At 39.5% G+C, this 25,299-nt stretch overlaps 7 protein-coding genes and 1 long non-coding RNA gene across 29 annotated transcripts; 5 read left to right on the top strand and 3 right to left on the bottom strand.

Annotated features, from left to right (window-relative positions):
- The first annotated feature begins 633 nt into the window (after positions 1 to 633).
- Positions 634 to 1,426, top strand: LOC127244069 (casparian strip membrane protein 1-like). The gene is made up of 2 exons (XM_051264383.1): positions 634 to 878; positions 968 to 1,426. Exons 1-2 carry the CDS (start codon positions 634 to 636, stop codon positions 1,305 to 1,307), a joined length of 585 nt encoding a protein of 194 aa, XP_051120340.1. The 3' UTR covers positions 1,308 to 1,426.
- A 28-nt stretch (positions 1,427 to 1,454) lies between these two features.
- On the bottom strand, positions 1,455 to 3,098 carry LOC127244047 (pentatricopeptide repeat-containing protein At5g15300). The gene has a single exon (XM_051264344.1). It carries the CDS (start codon positions 3,057 to 3,059, stop codon positions 1,455 to 1,457), a length of 1,605 nt encoding a protein of 534 aa, XP_051120301.1. The 5' UTR covers positions 3,060 to 3,098.
- A 2,221-nt stretch (positions 3,099 to 5,319) lies between these two features.
- Positions 5,320 to 7,086, top strand: LOC127241721 (NAC domain-containing protein 100-like). Its single transcript, XM_051260896.1, has 3 exons — positions 5,320 to 5,924; positions 6,036 to 6,307; positions 6,380 to 7,086. The coding sequence occupies exons 1-3, from the start codon at positions 5,726 to 5,728 to the stop codon at positions 6,770 to 6,772; spliced, it is 864 nt and encodes a 287-aa protein (XP_051116853.1). The 5' UTR covers positions 5,320 to 5,725; the 3' UTR covers positions 6,773 to 7,086.
- A 1,087-nt stretch (positions 7,087 to 8,173) lies between these two features.
- Positions 8,174 to 10,118, top strand: LOC127244555 (transcription factor MYB16). Its single transcript, XM_051265130.1, has 3 exons — positions 8,174 to 8,623; positions 8,745 to 8,874; positions 9,106 to 10,118. Exons 1-3 carry the CDS (start codon positions 8,491 to 8,493, stop codon positions 9,971 to 9,973), a joined length of 1,131 nt encoding a protein of 376 aa, XP_051121087.1. The 5' UTR covers positions 8,174 to 8,490; the 3' UTR covers positions 9,974 to 10,118.
- A 3,233-nt stretch (positions 10,119 to 13,351) lies between these two features.
- On the top strand, positions 13,352 to 15,422 carry LOC127243478 (SPX domain-containing protein 4-like). Of its 2 annotated transcripts, none has more exons than XM_051263523.1 (4): positions 13,352 to 13,534; positions 13,668 to 14,001; positions 14,669 to 14,801; positions 14,885 to 15,422. In XM_051263523.1, the coding sequence occupies exons 2-4, from the start codon at positions 13,762 to 13,764 to the stop codon at positions 15,280 to 15,282; spliced, it is 771 nt and encodes a 256-aa protein (XP_051119480.1). In that variant the 5' UTR covers positions 13,352 to 13,534; positions 13,668 to 13,761; the 3' UTR covers positions 15,283 to 15,422. The 2 variants fall into 2 exon arrangements, with proteins under 2 accessions (XP_051119480.1, XP_051119488.1); XM_051263531.1 differs by lacking the exon at positions 13,352 to 13,534 and adding an exon at positions 13,562 to 13,579.
- On the bottom strand, positions 15,390 to 16,658 carry LOC127243472 (uncharacterized protein At5g39570-like). Its single transcript, XM_051263510.1, has 2 exons — positions 15,863 to 16,658; positions 15,390 to 15,751 (listed from the first exon to the last, which is right to left on the bottom strand). Exons 1-2 carry the CDS (start codon positions 16,565 to 16,567, stop codon positions 15,680 to 15,682), a joined length of 777 nt encoding a protein of 258 aa, XP_051119467.1. The 5' UTR covers positions 16,568 to 16,658; the 3' UTR covers positions 15,390 to 15,679.
- A 536-nt stretch (positions 16,659 to 17,194) lies between these two features.
- Positions 17,195 to 19,910, top strand: LOC127243094 (uncharacterized). Of its 3 annotated transcripts, none has more exons than XR_007836943.1 (5): positions 17,197 to 17,404; positions 17,486 to 17,599; positions 17,872 to 18,026; positions 19,126 to 19,259; positions 19,699 to 19,910. It is a non-coding gene; the product is annotated as an uncharacterized LOC127243094 (long non-coding RNA). The 3 variants fall into 3 exon arrangements; XR_007836942.1 differs by having other exon boundaries at positions 17,198 to 17,404; positions 19,175 to 19,259; XR_007836941.1 differs by having other exon boundaries at positions 17,195 to 17,404; positions 17,872 to 19,259.
- Positions 19,911 to 20,335: 425 nt separating this feature from the next.
- Positions 20,336 to 24,983, bottom strand: LOC127243031 (uncharacterized). 19 transcript variants are annotated; one of them, XR_007836919.1, is made up of 7 exons: positions 24,794 to 24,955; positions 24,567 to 24,679; positions 23,734 to 23,879; positions 23,256 to 23,606; positions 22,178 to 22,431; positions 20,663 to 22,099; positions 20,336 to 20,567 (listed from the first exon to the last, which is right to left on the bottom strand). XR_007836919.1 is itself a non-coding variant. In XM_051262885.1 (6 exons), exons 1-4 carry the CDS (start codon positions 24,977 to 24,979, stop codon positions 23,793 to 23,795), a joined length of 417 nt encoding a protein of 138 aa, XP_051118842.1. In that variant the 5' UTR covers positions 24,980 to 24,983; the 3' UTR covers positions 21,526 to 22,099; positions 22,178 to 22,431; positions 23,256 to 23,792. The 19 variants fall into 19 exon arrangements, 4 of the variants coding, with proteins under 4 accessions (XP_051118842.1, XP_051118850.1, XP_051118836.1 ...); XR_007836939.1 differs by lacking the exon at positions 20,336 to 20,567 and adding an exon at positions 24,364 to 24,391 and having other exon boundaries at positions 21,526 to 22,099; positions 24,750 to 24,952; XR_007836927.1 differs by lacking the exon at positions 20,336 to 20,567 and adding an exon at positions 24,364 to 24,391 and having other exon boundaries at positions 21,526 to 22,099; positions 23,734 to 23,883; positions 24,794 to 24,951.
- Positions 24,984 to 25,299: the final 316 nt, after the last annotated feature.

Here is a 25,299-nt window from a genome sequence, read left to right as displayed (position 1 = left end):
CAACTCTTTCAAGATAAGGACTTCATGCCTAATCCCTCCTCTGAAAATACTGTTTTCTCCTTGCTAGTTTGTTAGTTGACTTCAATTAATCTACCAACGTGCTGCCAACGCCTGCCTACCTGCTTGCGTTTATTGCCACCTCTCTTTTCCTCTTGCTTGCTTGTAAGTTTTTAACACGTAAATTTGTTTCTTTTCTTCCTGTTTATGTTTATACGCAAGTTTTAGACCCAATTCTTGCCATGCCATGGCCTTTTTAGGGCCCAACTTTGGAACCCAATCTACTAAAAATTTCGAAGCCTGATTACGTAATGTGATGGTGGTCCGGTCTTAAAAGTTGTGATGATATAACAGAACAGATTGACAAGAATCACAAGAAAGTCAAAATTGATTCCATGTTTTTCTTGAATTAGGGGCACAGCCACAGGGATTTGTAGGTGATGCACCACTGCTAAGGATATCACCAAATTTATTCACTGCTCTCATGTGCCAAAATATTAGCCTAACATTTGACTGGTTTGAATAGTGGAAACCTGCTCGGACATGTTTACCATGTATATATATATATAACTTCATAGGCATTCCCTGTCTGCACAACACAAGCAAAATCTTAGGAAAAACATTGCTTGTAAGAAGATGAAGATGAAGATGAAGAAGAAAACGGCAGAGGAAGGCAGTGAGGCAGCTCAGGCGTCGGAATCGGATAACGATGCGCCGGATGCTCCTCCAAACAGAGGGATATCGAAGCTCGATTTTGTCATGAGGATCGTCGCGGCTATAGCCACTCTCGGAAGTGCTATTGCTGTTGGGACTTCTTCTCAGATGCTCCATTTTATCCGCCGGTTTAGGGTACAGCAGCATCACGACCTCCCGGCATTCTCGTAAGTTTGTTTGTTTGATGATGATCTCTAACATCATGTCAAGAAATTCTTGTGGTGATGCTAATTGTGTTAGAATGTGACGTCGGCAGGTTTTACGTTGTTTCTAATGCTGTGACGTGCGGTTACCTCGTTCTTTCGCTGGCGCTGTCAATTTTCCATATCTTGAAGAGTGGAGCTAAGGTGACGAGGACTGTGTTGATCGTACTCGACATGATCATTCTGTCTCTGTTGACGGCTGGGGCCTCGGCTGCAGCTGCTGTCGTGCACTTAGCCCACAAGGGCGACGTCCAGGCCAACTGGTTTGCTATCTGTCAGCATTCTAACACCTTCTGTGAGAGAGTTTCGGGCTCTTTAGTCGGATCCTTCATCGGAATTCTTGTCCTGATGCTGCTTATATTGCTGTCTGCTGTTGCAATGTCCAGAGTTTAAGAGCTTACCATTCATCCCCTGTCTTGATCAATATTAAGTTATTTAAGACCATGATGTGTGTGATGTACTCCCATGGAGAAATAAATTGATTCTTTGTAATTCATCGAATTCGGTTTCCATCGTTGTTGTCGGGAACTTAATGTTGTGCTAACCGAGCAAAAACCCAAGGAGTTCATCATTTTCTTTATCAATCGAACTGAATCCACGCTCCTTTTTCACGCCGCTCCCGTCCATCAAATTCCTCACATTTTCAGCGCTGCGCCATTCGCCGCTTTCAGCATATATATTCGACAGCAGAACATAGTCGCCGCTTTCGCCTTGCCTCAATTTGAGAAGTTCCTTATTGGCATGCCTTCCCAGCTCAATGTTGCCATGGATTCGACAAGCTCCGAGCAGCGTTCTCCAAACAATGGCATTTGGCTCCAGCTTCATCGACTTGATGAACTCAAACGCTTCGTTTAACAGCCCTGCCCGAGCGTATAAATCCACCATGCATCCGTAGTGCTTAAGATTCGGTTGGATTTTGTATCTACTCTTCATCAGTTCAAAATATGCCCGGCCTTCATCTACTCTCCCAGAATGGCTGCAAGCGATCAATACCCCCACAAAAGTAATCTCATTCGGCCTAAACTTAGTTCTCCTCATTTCTTCAAATAGACATAAAGAATTCTCCATACAGCCGCCAAAAGCTAATCCTACTATTATAGAGTTCCACGATGCTTCGTCCCTCTCTCTCATCCGATGAAACACATCAAGCGCCTTCCGAATGCTCCCACATTTGGAATACATATCGATGAGAGCATTTCCTAGAAAAATGCTAACCACTCCTGCATCGTCGATCCCCAAAATGGAGCGATGTATTGTCTCACCCATATCTATATTCCCAGAATCTGCACACGCAGACAAAAGACTCAACATTGTCACATTATCGGGGCGCTCTCCTATGCTCGTCATCTCCTCGTACATTTCAAAGGCCTTTGCGTGCTCTCCCTTGAGAACGTAGCCTGATATCATTGCATTCCATGTCACCACATCCCTTTCCGGAACCGAATAAAACAACTCCCTTGCACACTCCATGTTGCCTTGCTTCACGTATCCTGTGATCATCACATTCCAAGAAACCAAATCCTTCATCGGCATTTCGTCGAACAGTTCCCTGGCAGCTACCAAATTGTGTCTCTTTGCATATCCTGCAATCAAAGCTGAACAAGCCACGACATCCCCTCTCCCTGATTCATCAAACAGGCAGTTTGCAATCGCTATATCCCCACAATTTGCGTGGAAATATATGAGCGCATTCCTCGAATGTACATTCCAATGGAATCCATGCTTTGTTATCTTCCCATGTATCACAGTCCCTGTGTTAATCCACGAAAGCCTCGTGCAGGCCTTGAGCACGAAAGGGAAAGTGTAGTGATCAGGCTTGACGAAATGCCTCTCCATTTTGGAATAGATCGACACGGCCGACCAAGGCTTCGGGCTCTGAGCTGACCCCCGAATCATGGTGTTCCACATGAACAGGTCCGGTTCAGAAATTTGGTCGAACAGTTGGTGTGCATATTCAATTGAGGTCTGCAATTCAACCGCCGCAGCGTAAACGAGTTCTTTGAGAGCACCGCGATCGCAATTGAAGCCATCGACGATCATACGAGCGTGGATTTGCTTCAGAGATCGGAAATTCTTGCAGCTCCGCCACAACGAGGAGCGCTGGTGGAAGATCCAACTCTGCGATGCAGAGCTTTTTCTGATCATAACCTCACAGTCAAACGCGTTGACTGCTGACTCACACTCACTAGAACTAGTAGTATTTTAATGGAAGGGGCAAATTTGGTAATTCAAAATTCCGACCCTAATTATTGAACTTATCTAGATAGTGTCTCGTTACTTGGGCACTTTGCAATTAAATAAACTGCTTTGGATAAAACAACTAAAAGATGATTGCGAAATTGGTTTGAATTTGCAGTAACAATCAATAATTTGACGCTGTCTTTTATTTGAAATACATGCAATAAATAATCTACTAATGTCTAAATATTGAAATTCAATATTAACACAAGTTATAATTGACACTTGAAACTTGTCAAAATTCAACTACTTAAATGTGTGCGTGGTCCGTAAATGTTTATTTATTTATTTTGATTTACAACATCTATATCATTTTAGAATACTGATATAAATTAATATAATTATTTTTTAGTTATTCAACACCCTATCCATGCTGTATATAAAATACACATAATAGTATGAGAGTGTTGTTTAATAACGTTCATCATATTAACAATGAAAAATCAATATTCAACCACATATAGAAATAAATAAGTGATAAAAATAATTATACTTTTAATTAATTAATTAATTAATTAATGCACAAATGCTGCCTCGTGGCTGCTGGGTTCATTCCTATAATTAAGGTAGATAGTCGTATTTATTTAATTAGTCATAAATAATTAATCTTGGGCAAATAGGTCGGTTTTACTTGGCCAGTAATTATCCACAAATCAAATAATTAATTAAACATACTTACTAATGACAGTTCAAACTATTATTGGTTTGTGTGTGTGTGTGTGCGCGTTTCCAAACACAATTTTTTGTTATTCATTATAGTATTATTTTTTTACTCTACTCTAATATATCATATATGTTCTTTATACAAGATATTGTATTAAACAAAATAATATTGAAACTATTTATATTTGACAATAGCAAGCAACAATAATTGCTCAACTATTTTGTAAGGGGTGTTTAGGGTATTGGCATTGATTGAATTTGTGATGAGTTCAAACTTTTAATATTTTAAAATCTCTTTTGTCATAGATGTTACGATGTTACTAAAAACGAGTAGCGGCTTAACTAAAATAATAATAATAATAAGGATTTATTATTACACTATGTAAACAAGGTCGGGTACAACTAAAACTGTTGAATGGACTTTGCCCTAACTTTATTAATATTATATAAACTCATAACATAAAATTATTTGTGTATTCACATAAACTAATTAAAAATATGCTTCTTTATTTTTTTATTGCTATATAGTTTTACCTTAACTAAGTTTACCGGATTCATTGAATTCAGACAGAAAGAAATTAAAGGTGATTGATGAGGATAATATATATATATATATATATAAAAAGTTACAAATTACAATTAAATTATCATTATTATAATTTGTAAAAATTGCTATTTGGATATATATGAGTTATTTTTGGAATTACATGCAGAGTATTAATCAAAATTTTTTTTTTTTAAAAAAAGAAAGAAATAATACGTCAGACAGGCCTAAATCACGAGAATATTGATGGGCATAACAGAAATGGGTGTTGTGGTCCTTGTAAGTTGGAAAAGCAATCTGTATACTAAATTACATATACACATACCTTGTCCTATTATTACATACGAATTAATGATGATAACAAACAACATATGTATGAATGTATTATGGGACTATACAACAAATCTGGGACAATATTTATTTCGTCATTTCTTGGGCTGTCGTTGTTACATTTCCTTTTCTATTCCAAGACAAGATGGATTTTATTATTGTTATTTAATTATTTTCAGGGCTCTGTTCTCTAGTGTCAGCCGGGTCATCGACTCCCGGATGATCCAAGCCGTTCGTAGGGTCTCTGGAGTGGGACTCCCGGGAGCTGCCCTCAGTTTGGCTGGCTGCTTTTCCATTGCAAGTAGATATCTTCTGTTAAACAGATGCAACCAACCGGACTTTTAATGTTTTTCTGAATTCCTCCCTATTTTCACTCCCATCTCTCATAAAGAATAATATAATATTGTTTTTGTTTACAAGTGTTTGGGGCAAGGGTTGTGAATAAAAAAAATAATTTAATATATAGTTTGAATCATTGTAATTAATTAATTAATTAAACTGAAGTGAGGTGAATGATATATGAAGTGGTTTTTGTATGTGAATGAACGTATGTAATGCGGTGTGAAAATGAAATTACAAGGAATTAGATTAAGACAGTTTAAAAGGGCGAAAGAAAGCAGAAAGTAGAAGTGGGTGAGGGTGAGGGATATTGATGATATTGATATGGCTAGCCAGTTGGTTTCCTTACATTCCACGTTTATATCTCCTGAGAAAAACAACAATTCAGGGATTTCTGTTCCGAGGAACACCTGTCTGTCTTCATAACTAATCTCAATCTTTCTGTTAAGAGATCCCTCCCCTCGCCCTTTCTATCTAATCACCAACAAATTAAACCTAGCCACTCTTACATATATATATATATATATAATATATATATATCTCTGAATTGCTCCAGATCAGTGCAGGATTCTCATCAGTTTCCCTCTAATTCGGATTCTTGTCTCAGCCTGTCGGGATCATATCATATATATAAAAATTATAATTTCAGACAGCAGCAGCAGCAGCAGCAGCAGGAGGGTGGGGTTTTAATTGATTGATGGAAGAATTACTAGTACAGATGGAGGGTTTTGATGAGGCGGCAAGTGCAATAGAATTGCCGCCAGGGTTTCGGTTCCACCCGACCGACGAGGAGCTCATAACTCATTACTTGTGTCCGAAAGTGGCTGACAGGGCCTTCACCTGCACCGCCATTGGAGAGGTCGACCTCAACAGGGTTGAGCCCTGGGATTTACCATGTGAGCGATCACCATCACCATCACTCTATTTGATGTTGTTAATCTTCAAGTAGTTGCTGCTAATTAATTAATTACTTTAATTAATTGATGGATGATTGTATGTATACTCAGGGAAGGCGAAGATGGGCGAAAAGGAATGGTATTTTTTCTGCGTTCGGGACCGGAAGTACCCGACGGGGTCCCGGACGAACAGGGCGACGGTGGCCGGATACTGGAAGGCCACTGGAAAGGATAAAGAGATTTTCCAGGGAAAGGCCCTGGTGGGGATGAAGAAGACCCTGGTTTTCTACAGGGGTCGGGCCCCCACTGGGATCAAGACTAATTGGGTCATGCACGAGTACAGATCCCTCCCCAATACCAAACTTGTCCCCGATTCTGCCAAGGTACTTTATTACCTTCCTTAATTGATCATTCATTAATTTCCTCGTCTCGTCTGAACATCTGATGTCCTGCAGAAAGAATGGGTTATTTGCCGAGTGTTCAACAAGAGCTCGGCAGGGAAGAAGGTCCATATCTCGGGGCTACAGGCCAGCACGACAACAATCGATGATTCGTCAGCTGCCTTGCCTTCACTGATGGAATCATCGCCTGTCGCTAATGGATCACTGTCCAGGGCCCTGGATGACCACACTGATGTCCCGGCTTCGATCCAGGGCTCGGTTCATATGTCGGATCAATCATTCTTACACCGTCTTCTCGCGAATGATCGCGGGGCCATGGAGTTCTTACAGGACATCCCCTCTACCTGTAATGAAGTTGGATTCAAGCATTTCCACCAAGATATTGATGTTGAGTTCCCTGTGGTTTCTGCAGCTCCCATCGACCTCGATTGTCTCTGGAATTACTGAACGATTTTAGGAGGATGGATTCATGTTTATTGTCTTCTGTAACATGTAGAAAGAAGCAGAAAGTAATTACATGCGTAAAGGTAAAATTGAATGAATTAATGGATGATACACACATTCCATGTTTAGGTAAAATTAGCTTCTGATAATGTCTTAGTTGTTACAATTATTGTTACCATGAAAATTTGTAGTTTAATTTGAGGTGTCGGTCTTTCTTGATGTATTTGTACAATGTAGGTTTGTGTGCTATTTAATTTGTTACAAGGTTTAATTGTACTGGTTATGGAGTGAAATGAAATTCATACAACCGATTCAAATTTTTTTACAATTGAGCTGGAAACTGTCACACCTTCAATGGTCCCAGCCCAACTTGACTAGGCATCCACGTGCCCCAAACAATGTCTAGAAATATGAGAGGCTATTTTTGTAATAGAAAATCAGTTAAGGATGTCTTTATTTTATTTTATTTAGTTTTTTTTTTTTTTTTTTTTTGGATCGGCTATTTTATTTAGTTTTTAATATTGGGTAAAGTGTAGTTGAGGCCTGGTATCGTGACAAGTGGTCCAATTGAAAAGGATCACTAAATCACCACGTGTGTAGTGCATTTTCCTTCGTTTTCAACAAATAAACTTTTTTAATTTTTATGAATATCATTATCCGTTCTATAAATTATTTAAAATCGGCCTTTACTGTTTTGCTGATTTATGTAAATAATCAGGTCTCTTTCATTCGAACATATAGCATATTTATGGGCCGGATGGATCTGGGTCGGGTTATGAGCCTGCTGTAGTGGCTAGGCCCAATTAGGGCTATGGAGCAGCCCGAATAGGTGACGTGGAGCAATATTTTCCTGACAAGGTGGCATTTAATAAGGAGAGTTAAGGCAGTGTTTGGACCATACGAATGGCTGGAACGGCCAAATTCTTAAATATGGGCGGGCCCATTTGTACTGGGCTTTAAGGCCTCTGTCCATAAATATATGATATAATTTTACACGGTGGGCCCAATTTGTCTTTTCTACAGGCCCAATGGCCCACGCAGAGAGAATTCCAATACTGCCCCTCGTACATTTACTTTTGAAACAACAAAATAAAATAGAAACATACATTATTTGGTGATTAATGTGCATAGGTGAATTATTGACTTGTGCCTTTTATTTTTGTGTTAAAAAAAAAAAATTACCGAGGGGACAGTTAAATGAAGCCGGTCTAATAAATGAGACGAGGCCACCCACTGGTTGAAAAGGGTTTCATAATTTTTTCCTTAAATTGATTTGTAACTAAGGGCAGTTATGTCACACGGAAATATGATGTATTGCTTTGGCTAGTACTGCTACTTCCATCGCTATTGCTAGTGCTACTGCTACTGATTATCATCATCATCCTCATCATCATCAAGAAAATGGGCATTTATTACCTCCATTCCATATGATATCCCCTTTTGATTCTTTCCCAGCCCCAAGCCCACCTCTCTTCCCTTATTTACTGCTTGGCCATTCAGTCTGTCTGCATTTCTCTGATTTTGCTTCACCCGTTGGCTAACCTACTCACAGTTTCTTCTTACACGCACAGGGAGAGAGAGAGAGAGAGAGAGAGAGAGAGAGAGAGAGATTCCTACATACATATATACATATTTATATCTGCATAAATTGGTGTTGTTAGCAGAATAGAATCCAATTAGTCTAGTGTAGTGTGTACTGGTAGTAGTTCCATCTTCCACGAATGGGGAGGTCTCCATGCTGTGACAAAATAGGGCTGAAGAAAGGGCCATGGACGCCTGAAGAAGACAACAAACTGTTGGCCTACATAGAAGAGCACGGCCATGGAAGCTGGCGAGCCTTGCCTGCCAAAGCTGGTGGGTAACTGATCCATCATCCTCCTCCTCTGTGTCTTTAATTTGTTTGACTTTCAGATATTTGGATATTAATTAATAAGTAGTGTCTGTGTGTGTATGTGTATTGGTTCGTGGATTTCAGGGCTCCAGAGATGTGGCAAGAGCTGCAGATTAAGGTGGACAAACTACCTGAGGCCGGACATTAAAAGAGGCAAGTTCAGCTTACAGGAAGAGCAGACAATCATTCAGCTCCACGCCCTTTTAGGGAACAGGTTCGACTTTTCTTCACATTTTCACCTTGCCTTACTTACTCTGACGAACACTGGACTGAACTTTCTCATGGAATTAATTAATTAATTAAATCCCAATTCCAATTCATCACCCTCGTGTCAGTTCCACTTCCTTACAAGAGAGTTGAGTACTTGAGTTGATCAGTTTAGTTTTGTTTTGTTTATGTTGGGGCGAATGGCATGGTATGACGGCGTGTCGGTTGTTCTTGGCAGGTGGTCGGCCATAGCGACGCATTTGCCCAAAAGAACAGACAATGAAATCAAGAATTACTGGAACACCCACCTCAAGAAAAGATTGGCCAAAATGGGGATCGACCCCGTGACCCACAAGCCCAAGAATGATGCCCTCTTGTCCAGCGACGGCCACTCCAACTCCAAGAATGCTGCCAATCTCAGCCATATGGCTCAGTGGGAAAGCGCTCGCCTCGAAGCTGAAGCCAGGCTCGTCAGGCAGTCCAAGCTCCGATCCTGCACCTCCACTTCCCCTTCTTTTCAGCCTCACAGCGCTGAAGCCGGCGGCTCCACGTCAAGCCTGCAGCTCCTTAAGCCGGTCGGCGCGCCGAGGTGTCTGGACGTTCTCAAGGCATGGGCCAAGACAAATGAAACGGCCGCCGTCGGCGATATGGAATCGCCGACGTCCACGCTGAGCTCCGCGGCGGGAGTGGCGGAGAGCTCCGCCGCGTTCGTTGAGTTTCCGGCGAGCGACGGCGGCATCGGAAAAGAAGACGGCGACGAGGAGTGGAAGAATCTGCCTGAGTATAGAGACGGGATAGGGAATTCGATCCATTTCCCGTCCGGTCTGCAGGACACGTGTCTCTCGTCGGAATGGGCTTCGGAATCTTCCACGCGAAACTCCGTTGAACACGTGCCCTGCGGGAATTTCGTCGAAAAGTTCACGGACCTCCTCCTCAGCACCTCTTCAACCGACCGCCGCTTCTCCGACGACGGCGCCGACTCAGACAACGGCAGCGGGAGCGCCAGTGACGGCGGCCACGATTGCAGCACTGAAGATAACAAGAATTACTGGAACAGCATTCTCAATCTCGTTAATTCTTCGCCGTCCGATTCACCGATTTTTTGAACAACGCCGCCGCCGCCGCCGACGAGTTGCGTCTTTTATTCTGAAATCCTCAAGCTCATCATGTACATCATCAATGGCTACCATTCCCGTTAATTAGTTTCAGTGTAATCAATTTTTAGTAATATCATTTTAATTCAATTTCCAATCGTGCATTAAATCAAATCAATACTTAATTAATCTCATCCACTAATTAAGAGAATATATATATATATATATATATAAAACAATGTGTGAATTAATTACACGGGACAAAATTTATTGCATGTAGTTCCACGTCACAATCTTGAAAACACTAGAAAGATACATGGCATGTTTTTGAATATTATGCTTTCTGACACCCGTAAATAATTTCCTCAACTTTACTAACAATATTATATTAATTAAATATAATGTCCAAACAATAAATATCCCAAACTAAAGACAGGTTTTTTAAACTTTTCAACGATCCCATAAACATTTCTCAACAATAATCTAATTCTCTCACATCATGCAGATTTGTCTCTAAATCATTAATTACACCTAAGAGTGTCCTAATCACCATTAATAATTATCTTCTCTTAAATAATGCGAGAATTTAAGAAGATTGAATTTAATTTCCTTTAGTTGCCGGCAATAGTCGAATAGGGCATGTGATGTATCAATGTCAAACATTAAATTGGGTACACACAATCATCATTGGCACAATTGGATAAGTGGCTAAAATTATGATATTTACCAATGCACAATAATATAAACCAATTACACATGTGTGCTCCAAATATTGAATTCTTGATTTATGTAATATCATATCTATTGCAAACAATAATATCTTCATCCAATAATTTCCAACTTCTACATGCATACGTGTTTACGTTACTTATTACTTCTCAGCCAAAGTTGGCAGGGTGAATTCTGGAAACAAATTACCCTAACGTTCAGGGAAGTGGAAATTACAAAAACGCCCATCACATGTCTCGAGAGTTGCATCTCCAACCTCATCAATAATTGGGAATGAAAAAAGTAAATAAACGAACGCTGTTACAAAAATAGTTTACCTTAATTTACCATATTACCCTCCATCCATGAATGTCAGTTATTAGTTCATTTAATTTTGCGTAGGCCATTTATGGTTTTCCCATTAGTTCTTTGGATTAAAAAGCACACAATTGAATAGTAGTTGTATTGTTTGATTGGTAGTAATCCGCGTTATTATTCCTTTTTAGTTAGTAGTAATTATTATTATTAATTATTATTATTTAAATAACGAGATGCTTTTGTGAACAAATTAAAAAAAAAAAAAAGAATAATTCAATACCTATTTAAAATATTTAGTCAACTTTTATTTAAAAAAGTATATTCAAAATAACATTAAACACAAATACATTCAAAAATTATTTGAAAGTTCATGAAATTGCCCATCAAAATATTGAATTTGGTTACACACTCGAGAAAAGTATATATATATATATATATATACATATATGAAATTTTAATATGTCTTGGCCAAATAAATTTAACTCATTCATTTAATGAACCATCCATCATTTATGAAGAAGCCAGGCTGTATTTGAAGCTGTGGTCTAACATCCACCACATTTGTACCTATATCCAGTTACCCTTTTCAAATTTTTTTTTATCATAAAAAAATGTGTATATATTTATGTGCGTGTTATAGTAACATTAATGTTTACGATGTATAAGTAATGGGTTGACACACACATGCGTGTATATGCGCAGTAAATATTTATATATAATGAAAAATATAATTCAGTACAGTACAATTCATTACATGTATTTATATCATTCGATTGAGTTTAACAAATATTGCTTATATTTTGTTAAATGAAATATAATGTGATCTTAATTCGACAATGACCGAATTACGTATATAAAGACTTATTAAAAGTATATGCATGACAACTAATCTTCACATTAGTTCAATATAATATATTTAATTTATTTCATGTATTGTCTATCCATATTTGAAGTGTTATCAATATTATATAGTTAAGAAGATGCATGATATATATGTTTCATTGCGTTTTGCTATGATTTTGAATTTTTGATTTTCTAAATTTGATTTTTTTTTTTAAGTTTAAAAATAATGATGCTTTTGAAACAATATTTTTTTACGTTAAACAATATATAATATAAAAAATCAAGCTGCACAGAAATTAGCCAAGTCCAAATGGTCGGAATCCATTCCATGCTGCTATAGTCACAACTCACAAAGCAGACGCGGTGCTGGAGTCCCGGGAGCTTCCAAGATTAAAGATGCATTTACTATGGGAACTAATTGGATCACATGGCTGTCAATTCTGCGTAGACTTATCCAATTCATTGGCTAGGTTGGAGGGACACTTGCTGCTATTTTCCCACATGCCCTTCAATTCTCTTCAATTTTTATTGCATAATCTATCCATTCAAATAATTTCCCATAAACACACACATTACAACCCTATTTGTCATAATCTAACATCTTCATCTTGCTTTTCCCATTCAATGAAAATGTTTAAATTACCTAATGCCCCCCATGTGAAATGCTTCTGTGGCTGCACAAACAAACACGTGCCTCCCCACACATTACTCATTGCAAAAAATGACAACACAAGTCAACACACTTCTCTTCCTTTCATTGCCTAACCTTCTGTCCCAAAATTTTATTATAGATCCTTCCTTAATTTATTAACTATGTCCAAAAACTACTCTATTTAATTTGCCTATATATGTTGTTATTTATTTAAATGGCCACATTAAGTAGGCCCTAGATTTAATTATGATTTTGGTTAGGGAAAATCGATGTGTTAGTAAAACACGACTTTAGTTGACATGTGTTGGGTGCGCCTTCGTGTAGTTCTCTTGTATTGAAAGGAAAAGCGCTGATTAATTATTTTGCATATTTTTAGAATTGCGTGGTGAATGGGGATTATGTTTGATGAACAGATCGTACGTCCATTTTTGGATATTATTCGAGAGTTGTATGTATTATTTTGATGGAATAATTTGAAGTAACATTAACACAAATTTCTCTAATCAATAGTTTTGATATTCGATCCTTTTTTATATTTTGAAAAGAAAAAGATACTATTTTTTTTTTATTAAATATGACAAGCTCTTATAACTACCATGTGTGTGTGTGTCTTTTTTATTTTTTAAAAAAATATGATTAAAATGATTGAATCATGGTTTAATTAAAAAAATCAGATTAATAACGTGTCAAAATTAATTGGTGATAGTAGCCGTAGTTCTGGGTTATAATGGGCCAGGCTTTGTAGCCCAATTTTAAATCTTTTGGTAAATTGGGCTATATAGAGCCCACCTCTCTCCTTCCCCCGCCCTCCTCCCCTCGCTAGATGTATGTATGTATGCATATAATATATTTGTCATGGTTTACAGATAATATATAATATGTGTATATATATTTCTCATGGTTATCTTTCAAAGTATATTCCTGTGCAAATGGAGCAGTCCTCTTGGAAGCTCAGCGTAATCGACTCACGACGAAATCAGATAACCAGATATCCCCACGACAACAAATTTGTGTTTCTTCGTCAATAAGAACAGTGAAAGTAGAGCCAAAATGTATAACTAAGTTATATAATTTGGATTTACTCGGGAATATTCCGTGTATTCCATTAGCCCTCAAGAATATGCTTCGTCATTTCTATGTTTTTGTACCTTCTTTTGACGGTTGATACCTTCGCTTCTTGTGCAGTTTGTATAAAATGGTGGTGATTACGGCTTTCACAGCAACGGATTAGGTTAATTCTCCAGATAATTAACTTTTTCCCACCAAGGAATTGTTGGAAATGAAGTTTGGGAAAGAATTTAGTCTTCACTTGGAGAAAACCCTACCGGAGTGGAGGGAATATTATTTGAGCTACAAGCTCTTGAAGAAGTTGCTTAAGAATATCCCGGCCGCCGCGGCTGCTCCGCTGCTGCCCTTGCCGGAGCTTCAGGTTTGGTTTGTGGCTATTCTTTGCGTGGAACTCGAGAAGTTCAACGATTTCTACGTCGAGAAGGAGGAGGTTTTCGTCATCCGCTTCCAGGTTCTTAGCTTCTCTGTCATCAACTTCTATGAATTGCTAGCTAGTCCTGTATATTATTCCTGCATCTTGTTCTGTATTGGTTTTTTCGTTGAGGTTAATTCGTCCTTTGATTGAAGTTGGATTCGCCAAAGGATTTATGCATTGAATTCGTTGTTTGTATCGAAAACTTGGCTGTTCCTAAAGAACAACATATAAGCATACAACACGCCAAAAAGTGGTAGATGGAATTTATGATTCTGAAACTAGTAGCGGTATTCATCCTCGTCCTTAACGTAGAATTGTCTAACTTTTCAGAACTTGCAAGGTGAGTTTTGTTGCAAGTTTTATGCCGTGTAATCTTACAATGATGCCGTAGCTCGATTTCTGTTACTAATTACTATATCGAGGACATTTTAGGAGTCTATGAGGTGATGTAACAGAGAACTGGGGATGAGACAAACACGTGGTATAAGCATATGAGTTTGATGAAGCGATATGGTTTAAGGAATCTCTCTAGAAGCATATACCAATTTCCAGTAGATTTGTTTCTTTGAACTAACTGAAATGGAACAACACACAGGTCTGCCAATGGGCTTAAGGAACATTGTTGAAATATTGATTCCTTGCAAGAATAATTGTGCTATCTCCTGTTTCAGTTTATGATCAGCATCATCTTCTGTTGTCTCAGGCTCTAAAGGAAAGGATCGAGGGACTCTTGGATGCCGAATTTACCGAAGAAATAATGGAAATACGCAGGGAATGCGTCGCCCTTCATGGAGAGATGGTCCTCCTTAAAAGCTACAGCACCCTTAACTTCGTAGGTAATGAAACTATTGCGAAAGGTTCTTACATCCTTCACTTGTTTCTTGGGGCTGAATACTTGTTAAGCTATTGCACACATTAGGCCTCGTCAAGATTTTGAAGAAATTCGACAAGAGAACTGGGACATGGCTAGGTCTTCCATTCATTCACTTTGCCTTTCACCAGCCCTTCTTCTCAACTGAACTACTCACAACTTTAATTGGCGAATGCGAGGAGATTCTGGAGATCCTGTTCCCTGTGGTGGCAGAGGTCGTTGGGGATGAGCAAACAGGCATGGTTTCTTCTGATGCATCATCATTGTGGCTTGGGGAAGAAACCATAAGGATTTATAATAGCACTCTTGGTGCATTAAGTGCCATAGAAGGACTAAGAAGGGAGAGCTCCACTTACAATCCTTTATCCATGTCAAATGTTTTTGGCAGTCCGGATAATGGCAGTACTGGAGGTGTCACGGCAGAAAACTCTCCACGCCACAATTAATCAGCCTCCAAAATAAGCAAAGCATAAGCTTTAAAATTACCCATGCTAATAAGCTTACTTCTGCTGCTGCAGAGTGTGAATTTGCTGCTTTTGCTTCAATTCCAGAATTATGTAATAAACCAAGCACACACTTACCGCTACTTTTGAAATAAAACACATGTATGTCACAATACCACACACATCACCTGGATTACATTACGTTACATATATAACTTACAATACATACACACAGGGACACAGATATACTGGAGCGAGCTTACATGGGGGAGCCATGTACAGTTTCTCCTTTTATTTCAGCAAAGCACAAAATTCACCACACACTGAAACGTGCACACCAAGAACCTTAATTTAATGAATGTGTCTGAATACTACAGCGCCATCATTGACATTGTTCCTTTCACTCGTCGTAGTGCCTGTGGTGTAAGCGGTGGTGACGGTCCTTGGATGGTTCCCTATTCCCATAATCCTCCTGCCACCAAATTACATAATAACTCATTTATTTTTTATTATTAAAAGGTTTAAAAATAATAATAAATTTGAAATACACAACATCCGTAAATAATCAAGAAAAAAAACTCACGTATTGGTGGCGGACGTCCTCATTTGGATTCATATAGCGGGTCGTATCGATATCAGATCTCTGCCTCTCGAATTTGGGCCTGCTACTATACCCGGGAGGAGGATTCGGGTGCTCGTATTCGAAGTTGGGCCTACTACCATACCCGGGAGGAGGATGGGGGTGCTCGTATTCGGGCTTCCTCTCGTACTCCGACCCGAATTCAGGCTGGGGCCTACGCCCATATCCCGATTCGTACCCGGACCCGTACTCGGAGATGTGATGATCCGGCTTCCGGCCGTACGCAGATCCATACGGAGGCTCCGGCTTCCTGCCGAATTCGTGCCCACCGCCGGGGCGATCCATACCCGGCTGATAGCCATAGTTGGGGCGGTGCTCGCCGGAGACATATTTAGCGTGGGGCGGCGGCGGGCCGCCGGGAGGAGACGGGGCGGGTCGGGGCCCCGGGCGGGCGTAGCTACGGTACTCTTGCTCCAAGGCTTTGTCGGCGTAGGCGCAGGGCTCGGCGAAGGAAGCGTAGAGTGGGCGACCGTAGTCGAAGTCGAGGGAGCCGGAGCGGTTGGGGTAGCAGGTCTCGTCGGAAGGGGGGAGGGGACGGCCGTACGCCACTGAGATGTCGTATCCGCCGCCGTAAGGGGTGGGATCGTACTCGTTGAAGTCGTCGGAGTCTTCCCCGGTGCGGTGGTGGCCTTTGGGGTAGTACGACATGACTGCTGATTGGTTCCCGCGAAATCCCTAGACCTTACTCAATTCGTTGATGGTGAGTGCCTTTAAAGGAGTTGAGCTGGTGATTGCTTCTTGTAAAGACTATTCATTCTATCAACGGTTGGGATTTATTTGGCAAATATTCGAGGGTAGGTGCTGCTGCTATACATTGCCCTTAGATCTTACTTTTTTTTACTGCATTGCCCTTTGTTTAGTATTCTCCAGTAGCGTATATTGTATAGGCCAGGTGGCAGTGATCGGTCCCAGTCTTGGGACCCACCCTAGCTCCACGCTATTAATGTTGTGCGGGTTGGGTTGGGTGCTGGGCCAATGGACTTGCCATGTATCAATTTATCATTTGGCTTTACAAGAGATTTTTTTGTAATGAAAATAAGATCAATCCATAATTACTAATTTTATTAAATGTTGAATTATTAATGAAATATGACTTCGAGTCTATTGCTGCCCTTATCTAATTCGTGAATTTAATTTTAAATTTGAATCTAATGCTGCTGGAATTAGTATGGATGGCCCAGATCTCATCTGATTAAAGTGCTAAATCTTAGCCGTCCACGTCACTCATTTCTTGTGGACCACGACAGATATTTTTAATTGTGATGGACACGCAGACTACCATCTGCTTCCTGACTATAGTCTCTCTCGCTTCCCTCTCGAGTTTCGAAGAGTTTCGAATCCAACTGCATTACTCTATGGAGATTGAAGGGATTTTTCATTTGTCTTCGTCTCCGAGTCCATTTTTCTGCTGCAGGATAGGATCTCCGGAGAATTATCGGCGCAATTTGTCGATCTGAATTGATGTTTGTCCGATAGTCGGAGTTTGTGCGTTTCTTCCGCTTTTCTTCTTCTTCTTCTTCTTCTTCTTCTTCTAAATTGTATTTTGATTTCAATTTGCATTTACAGCAATTTTCGCAATCTCTAATATTGCAATGGAACTCTGATTGTGAGCTTTGCGGAGATGATTCTTCGCGGCGCGGTCGGTCGCCTGGGATTGGCATTGTCTCCTATAACTGCAAGGTTGTAAGTTAGTCTCTCATCCTTTCAATATTTAGCAATTTTCAGTGATTTTGTGACATTTCAATTCGGTCTCATTCGATTACGGTTATTTCTCCGTAGCATCTTTATTTTAGGTTGTATCTTCTTTAATTTGAAGTGATCTCTATATCAGATTGTTATCTCAGGTTGACTTTATTCAGAAACAAAGGTTTCCGAAGTTATATTTGCATTGTCTTAGACTCTTACAGTATTACTAGACCTGTGACAGGCTCTAAAATCTTCTTCAAATGCAGAACCTGGCTGCAGATTTTCTGTCAAATTACGAGTTTCTGGCTATTGGAAGTGTTGATTCAAGTGCGCATTCCGTTGTGATTGAATATGTTCTGTAGACCCATAAAAGTTCATCGACCTCATTTATGCCCAGAGAGTGAATGGTGTTTAGGCGAGGGTAAGAGTTTGATTCACGCATTGATCATAATTTCCAGAAGTAGGTGGGTTTTGTGTTCACGCCACCCGTTGATCATTATTTCCATAACATATCCCTTTTTAGTATGTGCATCGAATTGATTTCATGAATATCTGGAGCTTAATTAAATTTTCCAACAGTAAAAATTTGGTTTAAAGGCGAAATTAAAATTGTGTGTTTGATTTCTTAGAAAATATTGCATTTACTATTCTTCAATATCTACCCTGTAGCTACACGGGCTGGTGTTTTTTCAGTTTGCCTGATTCATTTCAGTCAGTTGTTCATGCTTATTGTGTTATATATCTGCCTCTCTAAAGTTTGGATTCCTAGCTAGACTTAAGCAATTTGGAAAGAATCAGTTACTGGATCATGGAGCATAGGAAACACGACAGTTGAAATCATCAGTTTTCTTTGATGACATGTTTCTCTATGATTTGATTGATCGGATACAATTTGCTTTTGTGACACCTGCATCAAAGCAAAAAATAGAAGTTCCCAGTTTAGCATCATTTTGTCCTGCTGTTGGCAAGTAAGATAAGATAATTTTGATCTTCAAGCTTGAATAAAGTGAGTGCACTATCCACAAACGCTATTATCCTACTAGGTTTCAGCACTTATGGTTGATTTTAATTTTCTGTATTGAAGCTATCATTAACCCACAATGTTATGTTAAGTGATGATGCTTCTTCTATCATCCAAAGTGTTATATTTCAGAGTGCTTCTAACTAATCTCATGTGTTTTCATTTTTAAACTTAAATAATTACATGGATGATGCTAAGATAAGTTTCACTTTTAAAATTAATCCCTTACTCAACTGCACGACAGTCATGGTAAATAGATCTCTTTTCCATACAGTATGATCTCTGTATGTGACGTCAGTAACAAATAATAAATGTAAGAATACCTTATGCTTCTGGTGGGATGAAGGGAAAGCAACCAGTAGCTTCTTAATTATTTTATCAATTTCCTTTCCTTTTTCCTTGTATTCTTGAGAGGTGAAGATTGATTAAGTATGACATTTGTGTTCCGAATTTACTCGGTGTCCTGCTTGTCTTATGTTGATTTTGTTGGTGTTCCTAGGCATATTTGGGTTGCTAATATGTTGACCTCTTTTCTGGAATTTGCAAAGGTGTGGACTTAAGGAGGGGATTTCATATTTGGCTTAATCAGCATTAGTCATGGTGTCAACCATAGAAAGCTTGGACTCAAAAATTGTGAGATTTGTGAATTAATATTTTTATTTGCTAAGGAACTGTGCTTAAATACATTGTTAAATATTGCTAAAATATACAATATGTTAAAGAGTCATTGTGATCTGAGTCAACAAGTTGCTACTAAAGTGTCACAGAACAAAGGTTTGCCGGTTTCTTTCTTTTTGCGACAAGATTGCTTTCAGTTGTCTTTCGGCTACGTATGTGTCTGGGTATGTTCGGTTTATAACTTCCGGACTTAAGCGAACCGTGGAGTGCCCAGCACCAAAGCTTAAGGATGTGTATACTGCATCTGGTGAAAGGAAAACAAACATGATGCGTCATTTAGCTGTCTTGTCATAAAATTTTTTATGAGCTTGCATGTTGATGTGATAGTCATTTTTCTTGTTGCTTCTCTGGGTCAAAATTTGGTAACTAAATAATTATTATTACTGCTTTGTAGATCTTTGAGATGTGATAATTTGAGTTGCAACAGCTGCACCGTTTCAAGCAAGGTATGTGGTTTCAATTACTGCTTCCATGCTGTATTGGGGCCATATGATGAGAAATTGGAACTCCACTTATTAGAACAAGGTATGTATCCATAATCAATGTCTAGTTGTAGAAAAGGACAATCTTATAATTGAAAATCCTTTTTTTATAAGGTAACTTAAATTTGATCTTTCACGACTGAAGAGGCCAGCCCTTGATTTGCTTAGTTATCTCAGGTGTGTGTGTGTGTATAGTTCTTGCCAATGGCTCAGTTCAGAATATAGTTAAGCTGATTTTTTGGAAAGTGTTTTGGTGGTCAGTTAAGTATTTTATTTAATCTTTTATGGCTTGTGACCACAAAGAGATCACTGTGGTTGGAACCAGATTAGAGGGTTTTTTTTTTCTTGGAAGTTTTCTTCGTATTTGGTCATTGATCCTCCAGGGAGAAAAGTGTGGAGGTGTTGTTCGTTGTTTATGGCCTGCCATTTTTTATCTCTGATGTGCCAATATTAAACATTTCACGTGGTCCCTATAGGGTGATGAATACGGAATGATTTTGAAATTAACTGCAGTCAACTCAAATTACGTTTTGTATATAAAAAATATTTTAAAATTTATTACCTGATTAAATGTAAAAGATTCAATCAAATATACTACTCTTAATTTATAATCAAGCTGCGGCGAGCACATGGGGCCAGATTGACTGAACCAACAACGCCAGGGCATGTAGAATGTGCCTCGAAGAGCAAACCATTGGGCCAGTTTGACCTGGACCACACAAAACGCGTCTTAGTCAAGTGGGCCGCCAGCACTTGAGAATATGGACGGGCCATATTGGGCCTGCAGAGAAAACAATTTGGAACGATTTATTATGGGCCTAAAGAAAGTGGGTCTTGAAGAGCAAAAAGAACTGGACAGAATGTGTATGACCATACATCTGTTGGCCCTGTTGCATATGGGCCGACAGTAAATGGACATGTCGGCTTTCTAGGCGAATGGCTGAGCTCAATGTATATTTCCTGTCTGTTCTGCACCGACATCACCTGGCGATGTTTGGCACGTTGGGCCTTGAAAAAAACACACGTTGGGCCTTCAAATAATTTATTTAGGCCGAATTCGTACGAGCCCAAATACAAATGCTGTCTGTTTTGCACCGACATCACCTGGCGCACTGTCGGGAGATGGCACACAGCAGTGGCCATGTCGGATGACGTTTGAAAATCCATACGTTTGAATCTAACGGCTATGTTGGCTATGGGCCCACAGAGCATAGGCATGCCCGACTGCTATTATGGGCTACTGTCTTGGGCCTTGAATGACTTGATAATGGGCTGAGATTGGGCCTTGAAAAACACACGTTGGGCCTTCAAAAAATTTATGTGGGCTGAATTCGTATGAGCCCAAATATAAATCCTGTCTGTTCTGCACCGACATCACCTGGCACTGTCGGGAGGTGGCACACAGCACGTGACCATGTCGGTTGCGAATGAAAATCCATACGTTTGAATCTAACAGCTATGTTGGCTATGGGCCGACAGAACATACGCATGCCCGACTGCTATTATGGGCTACTGTCTTGGGCGTTGAATGACTTGATAATGGGCTGAGATTGGGCCTTAAAAAACACACGTTGGGCCTTCAAAGAATTTATTTGGGCTGAATTCGTATGAGCCCAAATATAAATCCTGTCTGTTCTGCACCGACATCACGTTTGAATCTAACGTCTATGTTGGCTATGGGCCGAACAGAGCGTAGGCATGTCTGACTGCTATTATGGGCTACTGTCTTGGGCCTTGAATAACTTGATAACGGGCTTCTATTGGGCCTTATAAACATGTTGGGTTTTCAAAGAATTTATTTGGGCTGAATTTGTATGAGCCCAAATATTAATCCTGTCTGTTCTGCACCGACATCACGTGGCACTGTCGGAAGATTGCACACAGCACGTGGCCATGTCGGATGGGAATGAAGATACAGACGTTTGAATGTAACGGCTATGTTGGCTATGGGCCGACAGAAGTATGCATGTCTGACTGCTATTATGGGCTGCTGTTGGGCCTTGAATGAATTGATTGGGGCCCAATATATAAGACGAGAATATATGTCTTCTGCCGGTTTTTGTAGTGCAGCACGTGACTGTGTCTGGAACCGGTAGGCAGCACGTGGTCGTGTCGGATGACAAGTTTGGGCCTAACGGATAAACAAGACAGCTTATATATATCTTGTCGGTTGGTGGCCGGCAGCCCGTGATTGCTGCTGTTATGAACTTGCCTCGAAGGATTTATTTGGGCCGAATGGGTTCGAATGAGCAAGCAGCTTCCAGACAGCACGTTGCCCTGTCTGCTCCGCACCGACATCCTTGTTAAATGGGCCTGGCAGGAAAACGTATTAGGCTGACTGGGCCTTTAACGAAAATAATATGGGCCGAAATGGAACGAAGAGCACGTAACCTTGTCGTGTCTGGTGATACTGTCGGACACAAGCTGGCCGCGTGGCTCTCTTATTTTCTGGGCTAACACCTGTGAGATATTCCAGCCTTTGCCATCATAATACTGGGCTCCATGCTGTTTGTCCTTTCGTAAATTAAACAGGCCAGCTAATGGCTATGCATACCTGCTTACCTATCCGCTGCAGTTGCAGTTTATGCTACAAAGGGAGCTTCTAAATAACACATCGCACTGTGTGCAATTGTTTATATACATACCTGTGCATTAGAAATACAAGTGATAAAAAGATTAGAAAACTCCACATGACGTATCCTTGCCCTTTCCGTCAGCCAAGCATGTTATATTATATTGTATCATAAACTAACTCAATAGCTTAACATAAGTCATTCCTAGGCATACACACATGAATCCACACAATGTTCGTGCTTTGTGTACAGAAATGGCATTGCCAGCATTTTCACAAAGTCACCAAACTTGTGCTAATAAGGGATTAATTTTAAAAGTTAAGCTTAACATCATTTAAATCTCATTAAGTTCATAAATGAAAACAGGGGTTAGTTTGAAGCTCTCTGAAACATAACACTTTGGATGCGAACATAAGGATCAATACTCAAGCAATCACAATGGCCTCATGGTAAGAAAGCCTCTATAGTTAGCTTTTCGAAGTGCACAATAGCTTTCCTATCCATTAATAAAATATACTCCCTCCTTCGTAAAAAAAAAAAAAAAAAAAAAAAAAAAATTAACCCCGAGCACGAATTTTTAAAGAATTGGTAAAAAAATTAAAAAAATAGAGTAAAAAAATAGTAAAATGAATAGTACTTTTTTTAATAAAAAATAAAACAAGAATAAATTTAAATGACAATAATAAAAGAAAGTGAAAATAAACTTGGTTCAGGAGTATTTATCTGTTAAAAGAGTAAAGAAAGTAACCATTTTTCATCCCCGTTCTTCATTCCCAATTTTTACCACCCAAAGGTCCCAAACTCCTCACATCCATCCCTCTTCACAAAACCTTTTTTCCTTTTTTGTCTACTTATTTTTTTTAATAAAAATAATAATAATTAAACAGATTCTTTACCATATTTATCCAGCCAAGGACACGAAGCTTCTCCAAATATTTCAAGACCACGCCAAACAAACACCAACCGTTGGTATCTCCCAAAACAAACAACGAAAAAACCGCTCAATCCATCCCGATGAGTCGAGATCACCCATCCGCCACCGCTCCACAAAAAACCATCACCTGAAATCGATCAGGCTACAAACCTCCCAGCACAATCAATAAAAAAACTGAAAAACAATAGAAGAGAAACCAGACCTCCCTGAAACACCCACAAGAGAGCTCCTCTCGACTCCAACCGCCAATTCAATAATTCAAAAAATCCTCAAACCCCCCAACCGATTCATTGAAGCAGCCAAACAGAGCTTCCTAAACTCCATAGATAACAAAAATTCAACGAACAGAGGCAATGAACTAATTTTACCACAATCAATCCTCAGCACCAGCAAAAAACACCACAACCACACACCAACAAACATCCGCAAAGGCAACTGACCTGAAAATTTTGAATATCAGACACCCGACGCCATCCAAATCAGACCAAACCAGCCACAATCAATCCTCCAGCCTTGCCTTCGACCAACCATCCAACGTCTCCAAACCGGCTTCAGATCCAGCTGATAAAGCTGCTCCATCTGCAACCTGGCTGATCAAAGATTGAGCTAAAGCTTATGGTTGCAAGGAGAAACAGTCGCCACAACAAATTCCAGAATTAAGGAAGATCAGATGGATCAAAGATTGTCTGCTTAAAGCTTCTAAATACACACCACAGCCTAGCATGCAAACCTCATTATAAATTTAAATTATTCTTTATCCTCATGATATAAGGACCAATAGTGGTACTATAATACAAATTAATAAATAGCAGAAAATTCCAAGCGATACACAATATCAAAAAGTACTTGACTCTCTATTCAAACCAAGAACGAAAACAAAGGCTACCGAATTTGAGAGCAACCACAAATGAATTAATGTCAACCCGAAATCCTCTAGAGTTTAGTAGGTGTGTGAGTAAATCCCCATATCCATCTTGAATCAACTTCAGCGTGATGAAACTATCAATCTTCACAAGCACATAGTAGGAAAAATTGTAAACAGAAAGCATCAATCCAAACGATAGGACTACCTTGAATTCTAGTCTAAGCAGGCAGTGGCTGACCGCAATGCAAACGTCAAGACAACAATATAAACACCCTCAGTTAACAATAATAGCATCTTTGTCAGATCAAATTAGAGGCGCTAGGGAGAAATAACCGTAATCAAATTGAACCGAATTGAAATGTCACAAAATTGAAAATTATTGAAAAGGATGAGGGTCTAACTTACAACCTTGCAGCTATAGGAGACAATGTCAATGCCAGGCGACCGACCGCACCGCGAAGAATCATCTCCGCAAAGCTCACATCAGAGATCCAGTGCGAAATTAGAGACTGCGAAAATTGCTGTAAATGCGAATTGAAATCAAAATGCAATTTAGAAAACTGAAGTAGAACAAAAGAGGAAGAAACGCACGAACTCCGACTATCAGTCAACATCAATTCAGATCGAAAACTCACGCCGATGGTTCGCCGGAGATCCATTCCTGCAGCAGCAAAACGGACTCGGAGACGAAGACAAAACAAAATCCCTTCGATCTCCATAGAGGACTTTGGATTCGGAACTCGAGAGGAGAGCGAGAGTGAGTCAGATTCAGAATGGTAATCTGCGTGTGCAGCACAATAAAAATATCTGTCGTGGTCCATAAGAAATGCGTGGACGTGGACGGCTGAGATTTATCACTTTTAATCAGATTAGATGCGGACTATATATATATATATATATATATAGATATGATGTGATATAAATAGGGGTCAATATGACGTTTTGAATGTAAGATTAATTTTTAGTATAATATAAAAAATAAAAAATAAGTATTTTGATATTTTTGAAAAAAAAAGATGAATAATGTATTTTAAATCCAATCCCCGAACAAACACACTCTAATGGTCGGCTTTGAGTCTGGATCCGGGTCGGGTTAAAAATTTAGAGAATCGTTAGGCTATCTCGGGTTTGTCAGGTATGT

Source organism: Andrographis paniculata, unplaced genomic scaffold (genome assembly GCF_009805555.1).
Source record: "Andrographis paniculata isolate CXL003 unplaced genomic scaffold, ASM980555v1 Contig19END, whole genome shotgun sequence".
Lineage (NCBI taxonomy): Eukaryota > Viridiplantae > Streptophyta > Magnoliopsida > Lamiales > Acanthaceae > Andrographis > Andrographis paniculata.
Note: the sequence above shows the minus strand (reverse complement) of the source record. Positions and strands in the feature narration are given on the sequence as shown.